This window comes from Durio zibethinus, chromosome 25, assembly GCF_047325235.1.
Source record: "Durio zibethinus cultivar Kanyao isolate XHJ-2024 chromosome 25, ASM4732523v1, whole genome shotgun sequence".
In the NCBI taxonomy this organism is placed as follows: domain Eukaryota; kingdom Viridiplantae; phylum Streptophyta; class Magnoliopsida; order Malvales; family Malvaceae; genus Durio; species Durio zibethinus.
Window position 1 is genome coordinate 17,939,156 of NC_143186.1, and position 23,124 is coordinate 17,962,279.

The window sequence follows — 23,124 nt, forward strand, 5'->3', positions numbered from 1 at the left end:
ATAGTCCTCAGCTGTCATATATATCTATATAGCAATTACTAGATATCAAGTAAGGGGGACTTGAAAGCTTACTTTGTGATTTCAATAACTTCTTCCTGGTGCAGCCTCTGCAGCATATTGAAATCTAACTTTGCAAAGGTTAATACAGCTTCATTATGAGAAGGGTCTTCTTGATAGATAGGCATGTACTGCCTGGCCTCAAGCCTTGGTAATCCTTTGTGGATAGGTTGCTTTAAAGCATGACTTATTTGCGCTGCAAGAGAAGACTTCAAGCGGCTGGTAGCCATGGTCTCAAGGTGAGTAGTAGTGAAAGCAAGTGCTTCATCCAGGATGTCTTCCCCAAGCACCCTTAGATGTGTGGCCTCATACAAGCTTAACATTCCTTGAACATCATTGATAAGGGATTCCTTCAACTTTCCTTCGCTGTCTTTGAATTTGTTAAAGGCTTCTGCTTTCACCATACATAAACATCAGATGGTTTTAGTCAGTAATGTTAAATAAACTAAAAATCTCTAATCACATGAAAATTGAATGAATCAAGCCATTTTTTGTATAAAGTTTTCAAAACCCTTTTCTATTTTTATCACCACACAAAGTTGAAAATAAGCCTAAATTAAATTGGTTCGCAAATATAGTCAAGTTCTGTCCATAAATATAGAAAAGCAAGTACTAAGATCAGTTTAATACCACATGACATTTTATAGCCATTTTGTCGAAGCAGGCGAAATTTGAGAGAAATGGTATAAACGTTCCCATCATTGACCCCAGTATCACAATCATTGTAGGCCAAGTGCAGGACTTGTTCAATCTCTTTTTCAAAATGATAAGAAACTCCTAGGCGTTGGATTGCATCAATCAACTTAAGCTTTTCCAAAGGTTTATCAACCTGATCAGTCATTAGCATCTTCTGTAATTCATTCTTCAGCTTCTGATGCTCTTCCTTCTTATCATGATCTTCCTCCTATATGAGAAAACAATGAAAATTAAGTACTTTTATATATGGAATGTAATTAAACTGTATATACAAAGATTAATCCATTATTGAAATTACCATAATGTTTGAGGCATAAGAGAGAAAATGGTCACCCCAGATGCTGGGATCAAAACCTACCGACCGACGATTGATTTCAGGGAGTTCAGCATTTTGGATTGGAGCAGAAAGAGTTGATGCTGAAACTTCATTAATAGACATTTTTGGAAACTGTTTTAAAGGATACCGAAATAAAATTTTGAGTACAATAGATATGAAGGTGCTGGTTTACTGCACTTTGGTGCTTCAAGAGGATTTCTTGCATTGGTATTTATAGAGAGCTAAGGTGGCATCGGAAGCCGAGTATTACGAAAATTAATGTATTAAATTTTAGTATTTTTGAATAAAAATAAATAATTTAATTTATAAACAAAATCCCTTATAAAAATGGTTTTGAAGGCAATATATGGCTGAGGTTTGTTCTTTTTTTTTTTTTTTTTGGAGTTCAATCGTTAACATTAATTCTTAATGCGTGGCTTCGTACATTAATTTGATTTTTTTCTGGTTTTGAAAAGGCTATAAGTGGTGAAGAGCATCCCGAGTATTTTAATTTCGTGGGTAATTGGAGCTGAGTTTTTTTGGCATGAAATTTGTATTTTAGTGTTGACACATATTCAATTATTAAAACTTTGATAATGTTGATGTTCAATTTAAATATTCATATTATTTATTTGTTTATTTATTTTTCTTTATTTTTTATTAGAAAGTATTTTTTGCTCATTAATTTACATTGGAAAGAAAATTAGTGTTTTTCTAAAACATTTATTAATGAGAATTTAGTTTATTATTAAAAGATTATTAACATTAACCATGCATCATGCATATATAGTCATTTTTTGTTCAAATAGTGGTTTTCAGTTAAAAGAATATGATTAACATTAAAACCCTTAATTAATTACGTAGCTTTACCTAGCTACTTATACTTAATCTACAATAAAATATTGCAAAATGAGTTAAGACTCGAAAATTTATCTGAAAAAGCTCGTACCTTAATCTATCGAATTTGATTTAACACAAAAGTAAAATGTTCAAAAAAAAATCTTTATTATCTAAAATTTTAATTTTTAATCTAAAATAATTTGATCTTAAGAATTTGAATTCAAATTTGATTTGAAATTAAAAAATATATTAAAATAATTATATCTTACATAAAATTTAAAATAATTCAAATTAATTCAAATCTAAAATTATTTAAATTCTAATCAACCGGAAATAATAGGAATCCCATATAAACCACATCTTTCCGTTTGCCATCTCTGCCTACAATAAAAGTTTACCTAGATACATATTTCTATTATCAAATGTTAAAATCAAAGAGAAAAATAGTGGACGGCCTGCCATGTCTTTGCGCATGGACTTTTGGTGCTGGGTCTTCACAGGGTGGGGTCTGGTACGGGTCTCTTCGAATAATGTGAAAGACATGCTGTGCCAGTGTGAAACGGTTCATGGCCTGAATATAAAAGCGTGGTCATCGGTGTGATGCTACATATTTGGCATTATCGTGGGGCAGAAATGAGTCGGTTTTCGAAGGAAAGGGATGGGATAGAGAGGAAGTATTCTTTCTAAAGCTGAGGTCATTGTTTTGGGTTAAAGCAAGTCAACGATGTATGGCTATCAGTGAAAATGAGTGGTGGTCAAATCCATAGATATAGGAATGATAATAAAAGAGATATTTGCTATCTTTGTTATATTCGTTTTGAACTTGTTTAATATTTATAATATTTAAATTTATTTAAATTTAATATTATTGTTTAACTTCGAATTTATTTAAATAAATATTTGAATATTTTAAAATATTCATTTATTTAAAAATTTTAATAAAATATAAAATAAATAAAATTTTAATTTAAAATTCAAGGTGCTTAAGTTTCGTGTTGAGGGGTATGCACATGGGATGGGAAGCCAAGATCGGCGGGACCGCGGGTGTGGAGGGGTGCTCAAACTTAAAATCTTTACTCATATCTAACTCCACCCTTAGCACTTAGGTTGCTCTATTAATTTCCTTAAGATGTAACTCCAATTTTATTATTCAAGTCATTTCTTTCATTAAACATCTTAAATTGAGATTAGATCAATGTTTTATGCTATAAATTTATATTGACTAAAAAAAGATAATAGATTTATTTAATAATTTTTTAGAAATTATTTTTATCAAAATTGATTTATATTTTGTAGTTTCTTTTTTATAAAATACATTTAACTATTTTATAAATTATTGATTTAATAAGTATTAAATATTTTTTAAAGGTTATTTTGGATGTTTTGTACTATATGATTTATTTTTTACATAATATCAAATACAATAATTTAAAAATACTAATAATTTATAATATTGTACCAAATATAGTAATCTAAGATCATTAGTTGCCAAATTATCTTGGTAATTTTATCACCAAGATAATTATATTGCTGTGATAATTTAAAAAAATGATACCTCACTGCCTTAATTTTATGCAAGGACAATATTATCTTAATGAAGAATTTCCAAAATCTTGGAAAATTTATTTTTCAAGAGAGAGATTTCTTTAGCATGAGCATATATTATTGATAACTTGGTTTTATGCGTGACTGACGCAGTAGCTAGTGTGTGAAAGATCGACAAAATGCTCATAAAGGAACAGAATCAATGAGCATAGAAGCTACAAAGTCTTTAAGCATCACTCCAGCATGAGTATAACCATCTTCAGTCTTGTATACAACATCAATTACACGAGCAAGATTGACAATTCGAGTCAGGAGTGACATGGGGACAGTGGTTGGATAGAGACATTCTTCATTTATATCTTTCCATGCATCAGTAATTTGTTGGCGAAATTCGTTGACAGCTTCTTGTTCAGTAGCACATGCTGTTTCATGTAACATTCAATGCCTGAAGCTACATGTCCTCTCTTTTGCTCGAACTGCTTCCGCAAAATCATCAAAATCAATGGCTAATATAAGTATATACCATGCCGGAATTTTGGTTTTTAAGCCAATTGATCATTCAAGAAATTAAAAATTGTGAAGTTTGTACCTTGTGGGACACGATGTCATCCATGAGTCTGCAGACAATGGAAGCGCCAGTAGCTATCTTGGGATCACTAAACAACCATGCGAAAGCTTCTTCTGTTGCAACATCTCCCATTCCGACAAACGATGTGGTTGCAAGCATTGAATAGGCAGAGGTGACTAATGCAACTGGCATGTATTCCTCCATTGTCGGTACATGGTGGTTATGGAACCATACAGCTTCAGCACAGTATGCTCTAACTTGATTTTTCATCTGAGCAACCAAAAACAAAATAATCAGTTGAAACGAGAGGAATAGTTATTATGTCCACTGAAATCTAAATTCAGCTAATTAGCTTACAGCTTCTTTTGCATAGTCATGGCGGTATAATTTTCCTTGTTCTGTCATTTTCTCTTCAGTTTCTTTGTAAACATCTAGCAATGCCTGATAACAAATTTGCATGTACTGAGGAAGGTGATCTTTTTCAGATATATCCCACCTAAAAAATATGTTGACCAAAACTTTAATTTAATTCATCTTATGGAAAAGAAACAATTACTATGAACTTTGAAGGATAGACATGAGTGAGGAATTGCAAAAAAAAAAAAAAAGAAGAAATCAGACCTCTCAACTGCTTTAGTAAAGAGAACAAGTTCTTCAAGAGTGCCATACACATCATAGATGTCATCAATAACTGAAGTCATGGCAATCACTTTGGTTAATATGCTTCTAGCCAACCGATATTCGGGCTCAAAGTACACTCCCAATATCCAAAAGTAGCACTCTATCACTCGATCTCTGATAAAAGGTAGTTTCCTCAAGAAATCTAAGTCTTTCCACCACCTGAATACCATAATTGAAGTGCATCACTTAATTAACGAAATCTAATATGGAGGAAAATCCCAATTGATAGCTGGGGCAAACTATAATCCTCAGCTGTCATATATATATATATATATATATATATAGCTAGCAATTGCTAGGCATCAAGTAAGGGGGACTTCAAAGCTTACTTTGCGATTTCACTAAGTTCTTTCTGGTGCACCCTCTGCAGCATATTGAAATCTAACTTTGCAAAGGTTAATACAGCTTCATTATGAGAAGGGTCTTCTTGATAGATAGGCATGTACTGCCTGGCCTCAAGCCTTGGCAATCCTTTGTGGATAGGTTGCTTTAAAGCATGACTTATTTGTGCGGCAAGAGAAGAGTTCAAGCAGCTGGTAGCCATGGTCTCAAGGTGAGTAGTAGTGAAAGCAAGAGCTTCATCCAGGATGTCTTCCCCATGCACCCTTAGATGTGTGGCCTCATACAAGCTTAACATTCCTTGAACATCATTGGTAAGGGATTCCTTCAACTTTCCTTCACTGTCTTTGAATTTGTTAAAGGCTTCTGCTTTCACCATACATAAACATCAGATGGTTTTAGTCAGTAATCATAAATAAACTAAAAATCTCTAATCACATGAAAATTGAATGAATCAAGCCATTTTTTGTATAAAGTTTTCAAAACTCTTATCTATTTTTATCCCGACACAAAGTTGAAAATAAGCCTAAATTAAATTGGTTCACAAATATAGTCAAGTTCTGTCCATAAATATAGAAAAGCAGGTACTAAGATCAGTTTAATACCACATGACATTTTATAGCCATTTTGTCGAAGCAGGCGAAATTCGAGAGAAATGGGATAAAGGTTCCCATCGTTGGCCTCAATATCACAATCATTGTAGGCCAAGTGCAGGACTTGTTCAATCTCTTTTTCAAAATGATAAGAAACTCCTAGGCGTTGGATTGCATCAATCAACTTAAGCTTTTCCAAAGGTTTATCAACCTCATCAGCCATTAGCATCTTCTGTAATTCATTTTTCAGCTTCTGATGCTCTTCCTCCTTATCATGATCTTCCTCCTAGATAAGAAAATAATCAAATTAATACACCTCCCTTGAGAAACATGTTGGAACTTATGAAGTACTTTTTTGGAATATAAGTAAACCTTTCAATTTAAAACATGACTAAATAATAAAAAAAAAAATGCAAAGGTGACAGTTTAAAATTTTGAGAAAAATAATATATAGTTTAACAAAAACAAAAAAAAAATATTTCATAATTTTTATATCAATACAAATTTTGACATAATTTTTATGTAAAACACAAATATATAAATTACCGGTGTTCTACATGTACTAATATATGAATTACCAAAGTCTATTTATATGTAATTAAGCAGAATCCAAATATTAAACTAATTATTGCAATTACCTTATTAATGTTTGAGGCATATGAGAGAAAATGGTCGCCCCAGATGCTGGGATGAAAAACTGCGGACCGACGATTGATTTCAGGGAGTTCAGCATTTTGGATTGGAGCAGAAAGAGTTGATGCTGAAACTTCATTAATAGACATTTTTGGAAACTGTTTTAAAGGATACCGAAATAAAATTTTGAGTACAATAGATATGAAGGTGCTGGTTTACTGCACTTTGGTGCTTCAAGAGGATTTCTTGCATTGGTATTTATAGAGAGCTAAGGTGGCATCGGAAGCCGAGTATTACGAAAATTAATGTATTAAATTTTAGTATTTTTGAATAAAAATAAATAATTTAATTTATAAACAAAATCCCTTATAAAAATGGTTTTGAAGGCAATATATGGCTGAGGTTTGTTCTTTTTTTTTTTTTTTTTGGAGTTCAATCGTTAACATTAATTCTTAATGCGTGGCTTCGTACATTAATTTGATTTTTTTCTGGTTTTGAAAAGGCTATGAGTATTTTAATTTGGTGGGTAATTGGAGCTGAGTTTTTTTGGCATGAAATTTGTATTTTAGTGTTTACACATATTCAATTATTAAAACTTTGATAATGTTGATGTTCAATTTAAATATTCATATTATTTATTTATTTATTTCTTTTATTTTTTATTATAAAATACTTTTAGCTCATTAATTTACATTGGAAAGAAATTACTGTTTTTCTAAAACATTTATTAATGAGAATTTAGTTTTTCTAAAACAAATTAATTTAATTACTGTTTTGATTACATTAGTTCACGTTTAGGCATTTTTAGTATTTTTTTTAAAATTATCAAACAGTCAAAAAAAAGAAAAAAAACCAAACTTGTTGCTTGTGTTGGGCTATCAATTGAAGCTCAGTTTCAATAACTTTTTTTCTTATGCTTTTGATTAAGGGTTCATTTATTAGGATAATAAAATTAATTTCGATAATATTAAAAATAACAGTAAAAGTAAAATCAAATCATGAATTTTAGCATCCACACAAAACCACATATTCTTGGAATTTTTTTCAGAATAATTCTAATTAATAATTAAACTTTCAAATTTCAATCATTAAACAACCGGATGTGATACTAACACTTGTTGGTCTTAATGATAAAGAGTTTAATTTTTTTTAAGTAAAATTTTAATTTTAAATTTTATAAATAAAAATAAATAAATTTAAAAAAGCTTGTCTCCTTATGAAATTCGACTTAATTCAATTTCTAATTAATCAGACCTAAAATAATTATTATATATTAGAAGATCCTAAACCAAAAAAAAAAAAATTAGGATATGAAAATCATGTGGCCATAAAATGGAAATCATGCGGCCACAAAATAAATAAGAAAATGAAAACTCTGGACTGCTAATAGTAACATTTGCAATCAAATTATTTAAGCTAGATTTTGAATTTTATAAGTAATTAAAATTTTCACATTTTTAATTAAATATAAATATCAATTTTAATGAAATTTATTTTACATAAAATTTTTATTAAATTTTTTATCACAATTATAATAATTTGTAATATTATTTTTAATCTCATTAAAATTAATTTTATCGTCATACTTTTCACTAAAATTTAAATATAATAATTACCCTTCCAAACATAAAAAAATACACACAGAAGGGATTGAGAATCCTTTTGAATTCACGCACGTTTGTCATGCCTTACGACTTCTTTTTCTCTTTTAACGAGAATACCGGTGGATCTTACCGTTCACATTGAAATATAATAATTGCCAAATTTTAGTTAAAATAATTGTATAACTGATATAAACCATGTTTTTTTTTTAATTTATAACCAATCATCATTATATATAAAACTCAAATATTTTATGATAAATGTCAAATTTTTAATATAAATTATAAATTTATAAAATTTTGATTATTTAATATTTATTTGGATTATTAACTTTTAATTTTTTTTGTATGTATTTTTTTTAAACCATTACTTTTAAAATGTATTGATCAACCTCTTAGTCTTATAACATTTTTATATTTTTTACTTTTGACTTTTTTGTACTTATGATCTTTTATTTATTTTAAGAATGAGAGTCATATGAATATTTTTCATGTTTCTATTACTTTTATTCCTTTCGATTATTGTTTTTCATATTACTTTGTTTATTCACTTTTAAATTTTTTGTATTTATTTTATTTAAAATCATTATTTGTTGAAATTTATTAATCAAAATTTTGATTTTATGATATTTATATTTTTTACCTTTAATTTTTTTTTTGTAATTTATGGTTTTTTATCTTTTTTGAGGGTGAGAGTTCTATGAATTTCTTTCATGTCTCTTTTAAACTTCTGTCTCTCAATTTTTATTTGTATAATTACATCATCTTTAATATTATCAAATACATACTTCTTTTTTTTTATGATTTAGTGGTGTTCAAGTGAGGATTTTGAATATGTTCAAAAAAATTTTAAATGTCAAAAAAATATAAAACTTTAGATTTTTTTATTTTTAAAAATATCAATATACATGACTCCATTAAAACACATTCATCAACGTAAAATTTTTCACAAAAAGATTATTGACATTAACCATGCATCAAGCATATATAGTCATTATTTTGTTCCAATAGTGGCTTTAAGTTAAAAGTAGATGATTGACATCAACATCCTAAATTGCCTAGCTTTTACCTAGCTACTCAAACTTAATCTACAAGTAGATATTGCAAAATGAATTCAGACCCAGAAATTTATCTGGAAAAGCTTGAACCCTAATTTACCTAACTTGATTTAGCACAAAAATAAAAAGTTAAAAAAAAAAGAATTTTTATTATCTAAAATTTTAATTTTAAATCCAAATTAATCTGATCTTAAAAATTTAAAGTCTAATTGGCATGAAATTAAAAATTATATAAAAAATGATTATATCTTCACAAAATCTAAAAATAATTCGAACTAATCTAAATTCAAAAAATCCAAATCTTAAAAATTCAAATTCGAAGTATCACGACCATAAAACCCACATGTTTCCGTTTAAGCCTACAATAAAAGATTACCTAACTTTATGTTTCAATGTTAAAATAAAATAAAATAAAAAAGAGATGGTGGGCGGTCTGTCATGTGGAGTGTTTGGTGCTGGGTCTTGTTGACATCCATTTTGTCCCTAAAAATAAAAATAATAATATTATATGAAATACAAAAAAAATAAATACTAAAAAAAATAATACAAAACAAAAAAAAATACAAGAAAAAAAAACAGCAAAAAAACAAAAAAATAATTGAGGATGGCAGTGGTGCCATCCTCGGCACCACTGCCATCAGGCCCACCACCCATCCCATATCCTGTTCATCCTACCCTACTACCATAAAATACAGAAGAAATAAAGAGGCATGGGGCTCGTGTTTACATCCCATGATCGAACCCCATGCCCTTCCCTTCAAATTCGTATGGCTGGGGCTCTATAAATAGAGCTCCTAGCGAAACCAAAACGAACAAAGAAGAAGGAGGGAGAGATTCTTGCAAAAACAAAAAAAAACTACAAAAAAAAAGCAGAAACCACAGTCCTCGCCGAATCGACGAGGAACCCAACGCCAAGGAGGTACCTGCAACAAAAAAAGAAAGTGAGTATTTTTTATAAAAAAAAAAAAAAAGAGAAGAAGAACAAAAAACTTAGAACCCCGATCTACGTCGATCAGGGTCGTTTTCGACGAAGAGGAGACCAGATCTAGAAAAATTGCGTCGAAAGGAACCTCTTGGTCCCTTTTGAAGTTTTCGACCACCGGCGACGGCGAACAAGGCGGCAGCCGGTGCGGTGCTCCGGTGGCCGGACGGCGAGGGCGTCGGACCTCTTCCCGGAGCCCTACTCACCTTTTTTTTTCAGAAACAAAAAAATAAACTAAAATAAAAAAAAAAAAGAGACTACTTTTATAAAGAAAGCATAAAAGTAAAACGACGTCGTTTTGAGCATAGGGCCAAAACGACACCGTTTCAAGCATTAAAGGATCCGCGCGTGGACCGAACCCGACTCGAGATCCGTGCAAATCAACCCGTCAACCCGCTTCAGCCACCCTCCAGCCGGTTCGAAAGAACCGCCAGTGAACCAATCTGAACCGCTGGATCTCCCGAATTGCCATTGAACCGAACCGGTCAAACAGGTCTAGACCAGCGTTGATTGGACCGTTGACCGGTCCGGTTCAGGTAAAAAAAAATTTTTTTTTAGAATTTTTTAATTTTTTTATATACATTATTATTTTTGTTATTTTAGGTATTTTTACATATTTATGCATGATAAGTGCTTAAATTTGTTATGATAGATTTTTAATTGTTTTAATAATAATAAAATTGAAAACAAGTAATAACTAAAAATACATAATAAAAAATGCTAAAAAATTATTATTATTATTATTATTATTTTTTCTGCTTAGATGTTGGAGGAAATAAAAAATATTTTTCTAAAGAAATAATTCCGCCTAGATGTTGGGGAATTATTATTAATAAATTTTCATAAAAAATAAATATAAGAAAATTTTAAATTAATTTTTAAAAATCATTAAAATCGAACTTACTTTGAAAATCCGTCTAGATGTTGGGGATTTTTAGAGATGTTCGTATTTTTTGAAAAATGAAACCTTAAACACTAATTTTTAATTTTCAAAATCCTAGGTTTCTAAAACCCTTAAAATCCAAAACCTCCTAAAATCCAAACCCTTAAAAATCCAAAATCCCTTAAATCCAAACCCCTAAAATTCGAAACCCCCAAAATCCAAACCCCAAAAATCCAAAATCTTTAAAATCTAAACCCTAAAATCAAAACCCCAAACCACAAAACCCAAACCCTAAAATCTCCAAACTCTAAAATCAAAACCCTAAACCTTCCATATCCTAAAATTCAAGCCTTAAAACCCTATATACCTTAAAACCAAACTTCAAAACCTCTACTCAAGCCCTTACTCAAAACCTCCAAAAAAATCTTAAGGACACGTGTGAAAATTCCATTTGAAGCAATTTGTTCCCGAATGCCACCTAGATGATGGGGTATTTAGGAAATTTTACTTCGTTAAATCTTTTCACACGATTTCTTAATTAGCCTTAATAATAAGATTAATGAATAAAAAGTATAATAATAAAATTGAGATCTTAAATATAAACAGTCACACCTAAGCTCTGCCTAGATGTTGGAGAGTCGAGGTGGTCTCATTATACTTAAGAATTCAACTCTTAAATTCTATTTCATTGTAAATGACATTTATTAGCATACATACATTAGCATGTTATCATCGATAATTGATTGCATTTTCTCTCTTTAATATGTTGTTCGATGATAAAATATTTTATAATAAAAAAAGAATAATACTTTAAAAAAATTATGATATTATAAAATAAAATAAAAATAACATTTCGAAAGAAATAATTCTTGGTACTCTGCCTAGATGTTGGAGAGTCTTAGGCGAAAAGAGTTATTCTAAATTCTGCCTCGATGATGGAGAATTTTAAGATAATTCTTTAACTTAAAGATTTTTTCAATAGTTCTAAATGAATATTTTAGAAAAATTTTATTTTTTTCAAATAAAGGGAATTAGTGTTAAATTTCAAATTAAAATCGTTTTATCCAACACAAAAAATAGCGCATAATTAAATGGTACCAATTTATGGGCGTTGTGGGGGTGCTAATCCCTCCCCACGTCTAACCGACTCCCAAACCCAACCTGGTTTTTCGTAGACTGAAATTTATTTTTTTGATAAACTTTAAACTTGTTTTTATAGTTTTATTAAAAAGATAAGCTTTTGGGTGGCCAATCACACCCTAACAAAAATTGGTGGTGACTCCATTTTATTTTTTTCAATTTTAAAACTCAATTTATGTCTGACGGTCCCAAAACTGTTACGACAGCTTGGCGACTCCGCTGGGAACTTTTGAGAGTCAGGCCAAAATTTTAATTATACGCTATTGACAATGGTTGGATTTAATTGATTTTATTTGATATTTAATTTAATTTCTTTTATTCTATTTTTTGAAAACATTAATGTTAATAAATAAAATAAATTATGTGTTAGTTATTATTTCATTTGATTTTGTTTTTGGTTATGATTTATTCATGTTATTTTGATTAACATATTACCTTGCACACACTTTGCATATTCACTCGCATGCATGAGCTCTATACCCGGGCTCTATCCTTTTTAGGAGAAAGTGAAGTAGCTACGCTCTCGTGAGGTGATAACCTCTACATTTGCTAGCAAAACACTTTCACTCAGATTGAACCATTTCCGTTAATAACCCATAATGGGTGAGGATCGTGAAACCTCACTAGTCTATAATAGGCGATGATGTGAGAAATAGTCTGGGAACCTTTAGACATATAAATCTTAACCCAGCATATCGTGAGCCATAGGAAGCCTGCCTAAGATAGAGCCATGCCACCTTTTTAGAAAATTACCAAAAAATAGGACATTATACGTTATATTATTTTGTTGTATGGTTGTTATATTATTTCTCTTACTTGTTTGTTTTGAATTCTTGAGTCATTTTATTTTTTTTTATTTTATATATTCTTTGATTGTGTGCATTATATTTGAATATGTGGTATTTATTTTAGGTCAATCATTGAAAAAAAAAAGACAAAAGAACATTTTCAAAGATTAAGGATTTTTTTTAAATTCTTTGTTTATTGGTCGAATAAAGACTAATTTTCAAGCCTTATTTATTTCATTTTTCCTTCTAAAAAAATTGTATTTTATTTCATCCTTCGTATTTCATACATCATACATGTATCTCATATCATGCGCATTATAATAAGATAATACGTGCATTTCATCACATCCATATCGATAGGTAGCACATGTATTTTACATCATGCACATGCATCTCATGCATTTCTTAATAAGTAGTGCATGCATTCTATCTCGTTACGTATCTTAAGGCAGTGTTTACCTTATTAAGCCAGCACAACACATGCATTGCATTTCATACATACAGCAGGTCCGTGCATTCCATACAAGTATGCTGCATTAGTCATAGGAATACATCTCATCATTCATGTAAATATGTCATTGCATTTCATGCATATAAATTCATGAATGGTAAGATCGTATGGAACAAACGTTGCATTTCATATCCCATTATCCCTATAATATTCCTTACATACACAGTCATGGTTGATAAAAATTTTCATTTGGGTCATTTGTATATATAAAAATTCATTGTCATAGGCATATACGCATTCCATGACATTCTTTAGCCATCATATTCATGTATTCATACTTCATGTGTCATTGTTTTTATGATATTCATTCAATAAGGGTAGTAATCTAGAATTTTTTGTCTAAGTCCTGGAATAAGTTGTCTGTCTTGGTGGGAATCAGAGTCACGAAAATGAGAGATCAATTAGAAGCAAGGATTAGTGCTTTAGAGTTGAATCAAGAGGAATTATGGCTTGAGCTTCGAGAGATGAAACGATAAATGGCTCAATTGATAGAAATGGTTAAAAGTAGTGGTATGGTTGAGTTAGTTGCTCCTTAAAGACCGTTGTCACTTCTGTCAAGTCAAGGTCAATTGGCTCCCATTAGTTCCAACATTATGCCAAAACATGCTAAAGCATTGGGTGATCTAAACAATGACCAAGGTTTGGGCGAACTCAAGAGAGGAATGGCTGAACTGGCCACACAAATGACTGAGTTCAAGAGTTTGATTTCCAAAAATAAGCCAACTGGCTTCAAACAACCTCCACAAACTATCCCAAGTCTAAACTCGCACCCAAATCCTTCTTATGATAATTTTCAACCTCCTTTCCAAGTACTTAAGATTAGGCCCTCAATTTTCATGCAACCACCAAGAATTTCACACTTGAACCCATATCCACCATCTCATATTTCACAATCGCCTGTTCAGCATGCTATACCATCATTACCTTTTGAACCCAATCTTCAACCCAAAGTTTCTCAATTCACCTCAAAACCAACTAAACTATCGTCTTTTCAACAAAGCAAACCAACTATAGGACAGAAAAACTTTGGTAACACCAAAGAAAAAATCCTTGTTGATTTGATACCCATGTCCTACGCAGAGTTGTACCCATTACTTCTAGAAAATTATCTCATTGCCTCTATCTCTGCTGAACCTCGTAAACCACCTTTCCCCGAATGATATGACCCCAATGCTCGATGTGAATACCATTTTGGCATCATTGGCCATTCTTTGGAAAATTGCATAGCTTTGAAACATAGGGTGCAAGGACTGATGAAAGCTGGATATCTGAGTTTTGATACCAAGATGAAGCCAGTTATTCACAACAACCCTTCTTTGATCCTTACCGAAATGGTAGGCAGTGCTGCAGGCAACAGTAAGGTTAGTCAGGATGATGAATAAAAAGCTTTTTAAGCAAAGAGTTATCATCCCTAGTAATCATAGTCAACTATTTTTTAGGAGAAACAAAGGGAAGTGGGAGTAGGTTTGGCATTTTTTGGCCCCAACCCTAGAATAGTTCATGATGTGTAAACTTGATACTTTTGGAAATGAATGGAAACTTCTTTTAACCTAGATTTTTTTATGAATTGATGCATCTGTTTATTTTATTGGCACGCCTAAAAGAGTATAAGAAAGAGTGATGGTTACAAGTATGTTTTCACCAAACTTTTGAGACAGAAGAGATATATCTAGATGACCCATTTTGAATATAAGATGGAATTCAAGTTTCCCCTCACCAAAATAACAAAATTTGACTTGCATATCATGCATCATTTGCTTGAATTCATTACTTTTCATACCAGCTAAGGACAAGGAATGATAATTGTAAATATACTTTTGTCAAACCTTCAAAGCAATTTTTTTTTATATATATAATAGAATTCATGCCACACATTTCTGACTTCTGGTAATTAATAAAAGGTTCAAGAATAGCTATTCTAGGAAACGAGGTCAGTTGAGTCTGCACACTTATAACACTCGAGCCAATACCATAATCATGGAAAATGAAAGTGCCAATCGAATGGACAGAGTAGAAGCCCAAAGAGAGATCGGTGAAACAGTTACAAGAATGCAACAAAACGTGAATAGACAACTGGCAGAATTAAAACAGATGATAGTGAAATTGACAAAAAGAAAAGAAGTTGTTGAGACACACAGGACAAGGGAGAAAATAGCTGTCGAGACACCATTGTATCCATCTGGGTTCACATATGTTCAAGATCCCCATGTGTCACAAACACCTCCAACAACTGATCAACCTTATATTGGCCATTTTGCCAAGTTACCATCAGTTCAGACAAATGTCAATCCTGGGCATACTCCTCACGACTTCACTACTGTGCCTAATATGGATGATCATAAAGAATTAAAGAAATTGAAAAGGGTGCCATATCCATCAAAAGATATAGTGATGAAAGATAAGTATGATCTGTTGGAAGGGAGATTGAAAGCAATTGAAAGCCATAATATCTACAAGAATGTTGGCGCCAACGAGCTTAGTCTAATGCCTGATCTCGTTATTCCATCAAAATTTAAAGCCCCGAATTTTGAAAAGTATAATGGAACTGGATGTCCTAAAATACATTTGGCTCAATACTATCACAAAATGGTTAGGTATGCTGGTGATGAAAAGCTGCTTATTCATGTCTTTCAAGAAAGTTTGACTGGGACAGCAGCTAATTGGTATCATAGTTTGAAAAGCAGTCAAATTCGTACTTGGAGAGATTTATCACGGGCATTCTTGGAGCAATACCAGTATATGTTAGAGTTGGCTTCAGACCGATTAACCCTCCAAAATATGAGAAAAAACCATAATGAGAGCTACAAAGAATATGCTATTAAATGGAAGAATATGGCATCGCAGATACAACCACCTCTTACCAATAGGGAGTTAAATTCCTTATTTGTGGATACCCTTCCTTCTCCATATTATGATAAGTTGATCAGTAATACTTCATCAGAGTTTATGAATTTATTGTTTGTTGTGGGTAAAATTAAGGATGGGATAAGAAGGGGAAGAATTATAAATACTGATGATGAAAAAAGAAGAGATATTTTTGTAAAACAAGCCCAAGAAACAATTGTTAAAGGGTAAAATGAGAGAAATCTCACCATGATACAGGAAGATCCAACGGATGATTATTCACAATGGCTACCATATTGCCCCCAACCAATATTTTCGATCGATGATTTTCCTCGACCATTTCATCTGTGTGCTCAAATTCTTTCACCACGAACAGAACCAAAGATCAACTTAAGCCATTCACAGAGTCATAAGAGAAAGAGAGCCAAAGTGTATCATTCACTTTCAATACCTTACGCTGAGCTTTTTACGTTACTGATAGAGAATCATATGATCTCTGTTGTTCTTGCAAGACCCAGAAAGCCTCCGTACCCGAAGTGATATAATCCTAATGCTAAATGTGAATTTCATGATGGAGTTAAGGGGCATTCCATAGAAGATTGTATTGCCTTCAAAGATAAAGTTCAAGCTTTGATCGACATAGATGCTGCAAAGTTTAAAGAGCTAGTTGGTGGTTTTGATGATTGATAGTAGTAAAGTTGCAAGTTAGTGATGCTAAAGTTGAAACATCAAGGGGAAAACTTTTCTTTATGTAACTTTGAATATCACCTCAAGAGTATGATCTAGATAATAAATTCTTTTTGGTCAAGTCTTAAGGTTTGCATTGCATGAGTAAATATTGTGCATCATAGTGTTTTATTTCATGTAAGTTTCGATATATAGTTGGTTTTTGTAAAAAAATGAAAAAAAAAAGAAAGAGGGAAGATGTTAGATGTGAATAAAACCCCATGTGGTTAAGTACCAAGGTTAGAGAAATTCTCTTGAAAAAAAAGTAAAAAAAAAAAAAAAAGAAAAAATGAAGTTTTGAGTCTAAGATGAATTGGCGATCACTATTAGAAATTTTTCAAATGCCTAAATGTCAATTTGCTCATTCAGTTGACCCCATTTCATTAGTCATGACCCCTTGATAGCCTTAAATTTGAATCTGTGAACCTTATTTTCACCTAATATTATTGGTAATATTCTTTTCTAAGGCAATGAACAAATGAAACAGCCATTAAAAAATGTGTGGTTCCTAGAAAATCAAGTTTATATGACTTTCTTTTTTTAGAATTCAAATGCGATAATTGAATATGATAAGATTATGCTGCAGTTCCAAAATTTTCAAATCCAAAATACACTTAAGCATACTACCATTTCAATTTTTTTTATCCTAAAATTAACCTGATCCTTTGTCTTGAGGTATATTTGTCAGAAAAGAAATACCTCATTACCTCTAAGGCAACTTGAGTTATGATTAACCTTTTTGTTCTCTTTTTGTGGAGTAACTTAGATCATTTGATACCTTAAACACGTTTACCCCACATAATCTTTTTCTTATCCATTTCATATAACTTTTCGCTTGTAATTACTTTCATTATGGGTGGTTTGCTAAAATGGAGCATCTTCCATGAAACATGTTATTGGCAAAATGAATCTAGGTGTGAGCTATAGAGGCAAAAAAAAAAAAACAACAAAAAAAGAGAAAAAAAAGAAAAAAAAATGGTTATGACATCATGCACTAAAAAATTTGAGCAAATCTAAAAAGGTCATGACAAAGTCAAGGTTTTGAAAAAAAAAAAAACAAAAAATTTTTTTTTTGAGATTAAAAAGAAAAAAACCGTTTTCCAAGTTCATTTTCTTGAAGAGTAGTCTTCAATTTAAGTGTTTATGCTTGAAGTGACAAATGGCCATCTTTCATTGTCTCTTCACAAAAATAAAAATTTATCTCTTTTTACCCCTTTGAGCTTGATTGAATTCTTTCAAAATAAACCCTGACTAAGGATCATTTTTCATATTTGAAAAAAAAAATGCGTTTGAAGGATAAGAATGAGAATGTCTAATGGAATCTCATGTGATAGGGGCACAAACCCAGTATAAAAGTTCATAAAAGTTTTGAATCCACTCAGTGAAAGGGTGTAAAAAAAAACAAGAAAGGAAAAAAAGAATAAAAAAAAAAGGGAAAGAAATGAATTGGTGGAAAACACAAAATAGAATATACCTTAGAGTGTATCTTTCCAATGAAAAATGATCCTTAGTTTCAAATACCCTTAAATACTTGTTTTGGACTTTTTTTATCCTTTTCTTTGGCAACCATGAACCTTAACCTACATTACAACCTTTGAAAAGTCCATATTGGATCAGGCATGAAAGCTTAAACTTGAAGAGTTTCTCTCGAAAAAATGAACATGAATTTTTTGAGTTTTCCTTTTTGAAAAAAATTCTTTTCCTCTTTTGGAGTAGATTTGAATTCTCAAGTGCATGGTGTGTAAAAAAAAAAAAGGAAAAATAGAAATAAATGTGGCTCTAGGGTGAAAACCCTCAAAAGGACAGTCTAGAGCCAACCCTGAAAGGTCACTCCTGATGCTAAGTATGGTGGATGCTAAACAAAAGTAAAGCCAAACCTTTTGAAAGATCTCAAATATCAAAGCCATAGAAGTCTGAGATAGGTTGATTATTCTCAAATAACCCTTTAAAATCTCAAGCCCTTACAGTTGATCTTGACATATATCAAAATGTCGCATTTGGAGACTAAGAAAAATGTTGAATATGTTTGATTTTCAAGGAATTCATGTTTTTAGAAAAGCTTATGTTTCATTTGTGAGCTTGCATGCCTCTTTCACTCCCTTCAAGGATTGAAACCTTTTGAATCAACATCACTATCTACGAAACTATTACATCCATTTGAAAAAAAAATCCTCACATTTTTCATTTTTGATAGGGATCGCCAAATTCTTAAAAAAAAAAAAAAGAAAAAAACTTTAAGCCCAGTTTATCTGGCCATCAACAAAATTTAAGCCCAGTTTATCTGGCCTCAAATGAAGATTTAAGCCTAGTTTATTTAGCCTTCAATGAAGTTTTAAGTCCAGTTTATCTGGCCATCAATGATATTTAAGCCCAGTTTATCTGGCCTCAAATGAAGATTTAAGCCCAGCTTATCTGGCCATCAATGAGGTTTTAAAACCAGTTTATCTGGCCTCAAATGAAGATTTAAGCCCAATTTATCTGGCCATCAATGAAGTTTTAAGCCTAGTTTATCTAGCAATTAACAAAATTTAAGCCCAGTTAATCTGGCCATTAATGAAGTTTTAAGTCCAGTTTATCTGGCCATTAATGAAGCTTTAAGCCCAGTTTATCTGGCCATCAATAAAATTTAAGCCCAATTTAGTTGGCCTTCAATAAAATTTAAGCCAAGTTTATTTGGCCCCAAAAGAAGTTTTAGAGTTTCAAAGTTCTATCCAGAATAAAAATTCTCAGTGCATAACCTTTTAAAAGATCTTGCATTTGCATTACTTGTATCATGAGAAAGAATTTAACCTTAAAAAAAAAAGAGATATTCAAATTTGCATCGCTCATCTGTGCATCATGAAAAGGGATATTTGCATTTGCATCACTTACATTTGTACTACAAGAAAGACATTCTCATTTGTATCACTTGCATTTACACTTGCACAAGATATTTGCATTCGCACCATAAAAAAAAATCGTATTTGCACAACCATGGCATCCACATCTTAAGAAAAGGTATTTGTAGAAGCATTTACATGAAAAGAACATTATCATTGTCAAATATAGTTGCATCAAGCATTCGCATTCTTGCATTTGCATTGAGATTTATATTTTTATCAACATTTTCATTAGTATCATTTGATCAAGATGGACATTTGTATCATTGATTGCATTCATTAACTCTGATTGGAAAAAAAACATTTAAAAAAATTTTTTCAAATTTTAAAGTTTCATCGCCTCTGATTATGAGGAGCATTTAAAGATTTTGAGATTTGTAAGACCTCCGGGTATAATCTCTAAAAGCCTCTGCGCATGACTTTCAAGATTAAAAGATTTTCAAATTTTAAAGTTTCATCACCTCTGATTATGAGGAGCATTCAAAGATTTTAAGATTTGTAAAACCTCCGAGCATGATTTCTAAGACCTCCAGGCATAAATTTGATTCGTGGTGTTATCTCGATCAATGCTTTATCTTTTGACTTGCGGAGTTATCCTAGTCAATTCTGTAAGACCTCTGGGCATGATTTCTAAGACCTCCGGGCAATTTTGTAAGACCTCCAGGCTTATTTTTAAAACCTTCAAGCATAAATTCGATTCGCGGTGTTATCCCGATCGATTCTTTATCTTTTGACTTGCGATGTTATCCCAGTCGATTTTGTAAGACCTCCGGGCATGATTCTGTAAGACCTTTGGGCGTGATTTCTAAGACCTCCGGGCATAAATTCGAATCGCGGTGTTATCCCAATCAATTCTTTATTTTTTAACCTGCAGTGTTATCCCAATTGATTCTGTAAGACCTTCGAGTATGATTTGTAAAACCTCCGGGCATAAATTCGATTCGCGATATTATGTCGATCGATTTATTATTTTTCAACTTACGGTGTCATCCTAATCGTTTTGTGTTTTTTTTTTTTAAAAAATCCATGATCTGTTTTCGGATAAAATCGTTATCTTTGTCTTTGTCCTATTCCTGATTCTCAGTAATGTGCAAAGAGGGGCAGCTGTTGACATCAATTTTGTCCCTAAAAATAAAAATAATAATATTATATGAAGTACAAAAAAAAATAAATACCAAAAAAAATAATACAAAACAAAAAAAATACAAGAAAAAAAATAGTAAAAAAATAAAAAAATAATTGATGATGGCAGTGGTGCCATCCCCGGCACCACTGCCACCAGGCCCACCACCCATCCCGTACCCTGTTCATCCTACCCTACTACCATAAAATACAGAAGAAATAAAGAGGCATGGGGCTCGTGTTTACATCCCGTGATCGAGCCCCATGCCCTTCCTTCCAAATACATATGGCTGGAGCTCTATAAATAGAACTCCTAACGAAACCAAAACGAACAGAGAAGAAGAAGGGGGAGATTCTGTCAAAAACAAAAAAAAAAAAACTACAAAAAAAGCAGAAACCACAGTCCTCGTCGAATCGACGAGGAACCCAGCGCCAAGGAGGTACCTGCAACAAAAAAAGAAAGTGAGTATTTTTTATAAAAAAAAAAAAGAAGAACAGAAAACTTAGAACCCCGATCTACATCGATCGGGGTCGTTTCCGACGAAGAAGAGACCAGATCTGGAAAGATCGCGTCGAAAGGAACCTTTTGGTTTCTTTTGAAGTTTTCGACCACTGACGACGGCAGACAAGGCGACGGTCGACGCGGTGCTCCGATGGCCGAATGGCGAGGGCACCGGACCTCTGCCCAGAGCCCTTCTCACCTTTTTTTTTCAGAAATAGAAAAATGAACTGAAACAAAAAAAAGAGACTGCTTTTATAAAGAAAGCATAAAAGTAAAATGACGTCGTTTTGAGCATAGGGCCAAAACGACACCGTTTCAAGATTAGAGGATCCACGCGTGGACCGAACCCGACTCGAGATCCGTGCAAATCGACCCGTCAACCCACTTCAGCCACCCTCCAATCGGTTCGAAAGAACCGCCAGTGAACCGGTCTGAACCGTTGGATCTTCCGAACCGCCATTAAACCGAACCGGTCAGACCGGTCCAGACCAGCGTTGACTGGACCGTTCACCGGTCCGGTTCATGTAAAAAAAATTTTTTTTTTAATTTTCTAATTTTTTTATATACATTATTATTTTTGTTATTTTAGGTATTTTTACATATTTATGCATGATAAGTGCTTAAATTTGTTATGATAGATTTTTAATTGTTTTAATAATAATAAAATTGAAAACAAGTAATAACTAAAAATACATATTAAAAAATGCTAAAAAATTATTATTATTATTATTATTATTATTTTCCTTGCCTAGATGTTGGAGCGAATAAAAAATATTTTTCTAAAGAAATAATTCCGTCTAGATGTTGGAAAATTATTATTAATAAATTTTCATAAAAAATAAATATAAGAAAATTTTAAATTAATTTTTAAAAATCATTAAAATCGAACTTACTTCGAAAATCCGCCTAAATGTTGGGGATTTTTAGAGATGTTCGTATTTTCTTAAAAATGAAACCTTAAACACTAATTTTTAATTTTTAAAATCCTAGGTTTCTAAAACCCCTAAAATCCAAAATCCCTTAAATCCAAACCCTTAAAATTCGAAACCCCCAAAATCCAAACCCCCAAAATCCAAAATCTTTAAAATCCAAACCCTAAAATCAAAACCCCAAACCACAAAACCCAAACCCTAAAATCTCCAAACTCTAAAATCAAAACCCTAAAGCTTCCATATCCTAAAATTCAAGCCTTAAAACCCTATATACCTTAAAACCAAACCTTCAAAACCTCTACTCAAGCCCTTACTCAAAACCTCCAAAAAAATCTTAATGACACGTGTAAAAATTTCATTTGAAGCAATTTGTTCCCAAATGCCGCCTAGATGATGGGTTATTTAGGAAATTTTACTTCGTTAAATCTTTTCACACGATTTCTTAATTAGCCTTAATAATAAGATTAATGAATAAAAAGTATAATAATAGAATTGGGATCTTAAATATAAACAGTCACACCTAAGCTCTGCCTAGATGTTAGAGAGTCGAGGTGGTCTTATTATACTTAAGAATTCAACTCTTAAATTCCATTTCATTGTAAATGACATTTATTAGCATACATACATTAGCATGTTATCATCGATAATTGATTGCATTATTCTCTCTTTAATATGCTGTTCGATGATAAAATATTTTATAATAAAAAAAATAATACTTTTAAAAAAAATTGTGATATTATAAAATAAAATAAAAATAACATTCCGAAAGAAATAATTCTTGGTACTCTGTCTAGATGTTGGAGAGTCACTAACAATTATTTTCTATAAAGATTGTTATTTCATTTTAAGGATTATTGTGTTAAATCTTAGGCGAAAAGAGTTATTCTA

At 31.6% G+C, this 23,124-nt stretch overlaps 1 protein-coding gene and 1 pseudogene across 2 annotated transcripts; both read right to left on the reverse strand.

Moving 5' to 3' along the window:
• Positions 1-68: 68 nt before the first annotated feature.
• LOC149511719 ((-)-germacrene D synthase-like) lies at positions 69-1,192 on the reverse strand. The gene is made up of 3 exons (XM_089754386.1): positions 1,052-1,192; positions 688-961; positions 69-448 (listed from the first exon to the last, which is right to left on the reverse strand). Exons 1-3 carry the CDS (start codon positions 1,190-1,192, stop codon positions 69-71), a joined length of 795 nt encoding a protein of 264 aa, XP_089610512.1.
• A 2,358-nt stretch (positions 1,193-3,550) lies between these two features.
• On the reverse strand, positions 3,551-6,523 carry LOC149511720 ((-)-germacrene D synthase-like; annotated as a pseudogene). The gene is made up of 7 exons (XR_016333785.1): positions 6,274-6,523; positions 5,648-5,921; positions 5,033-5,408; positions 4,644-4,862; positions 4,380-4,518; positions 4,044-4,292; positions 3,551-3,930 (listed from the first exon to the last, which is right to left on the reverse strand). The product of XR_016333785.1 is annotated as a (-)-germacrene D synthase-like (transcript).
• Positions 6,524-23,124: the final 16,601 nt, after the last annotated feature.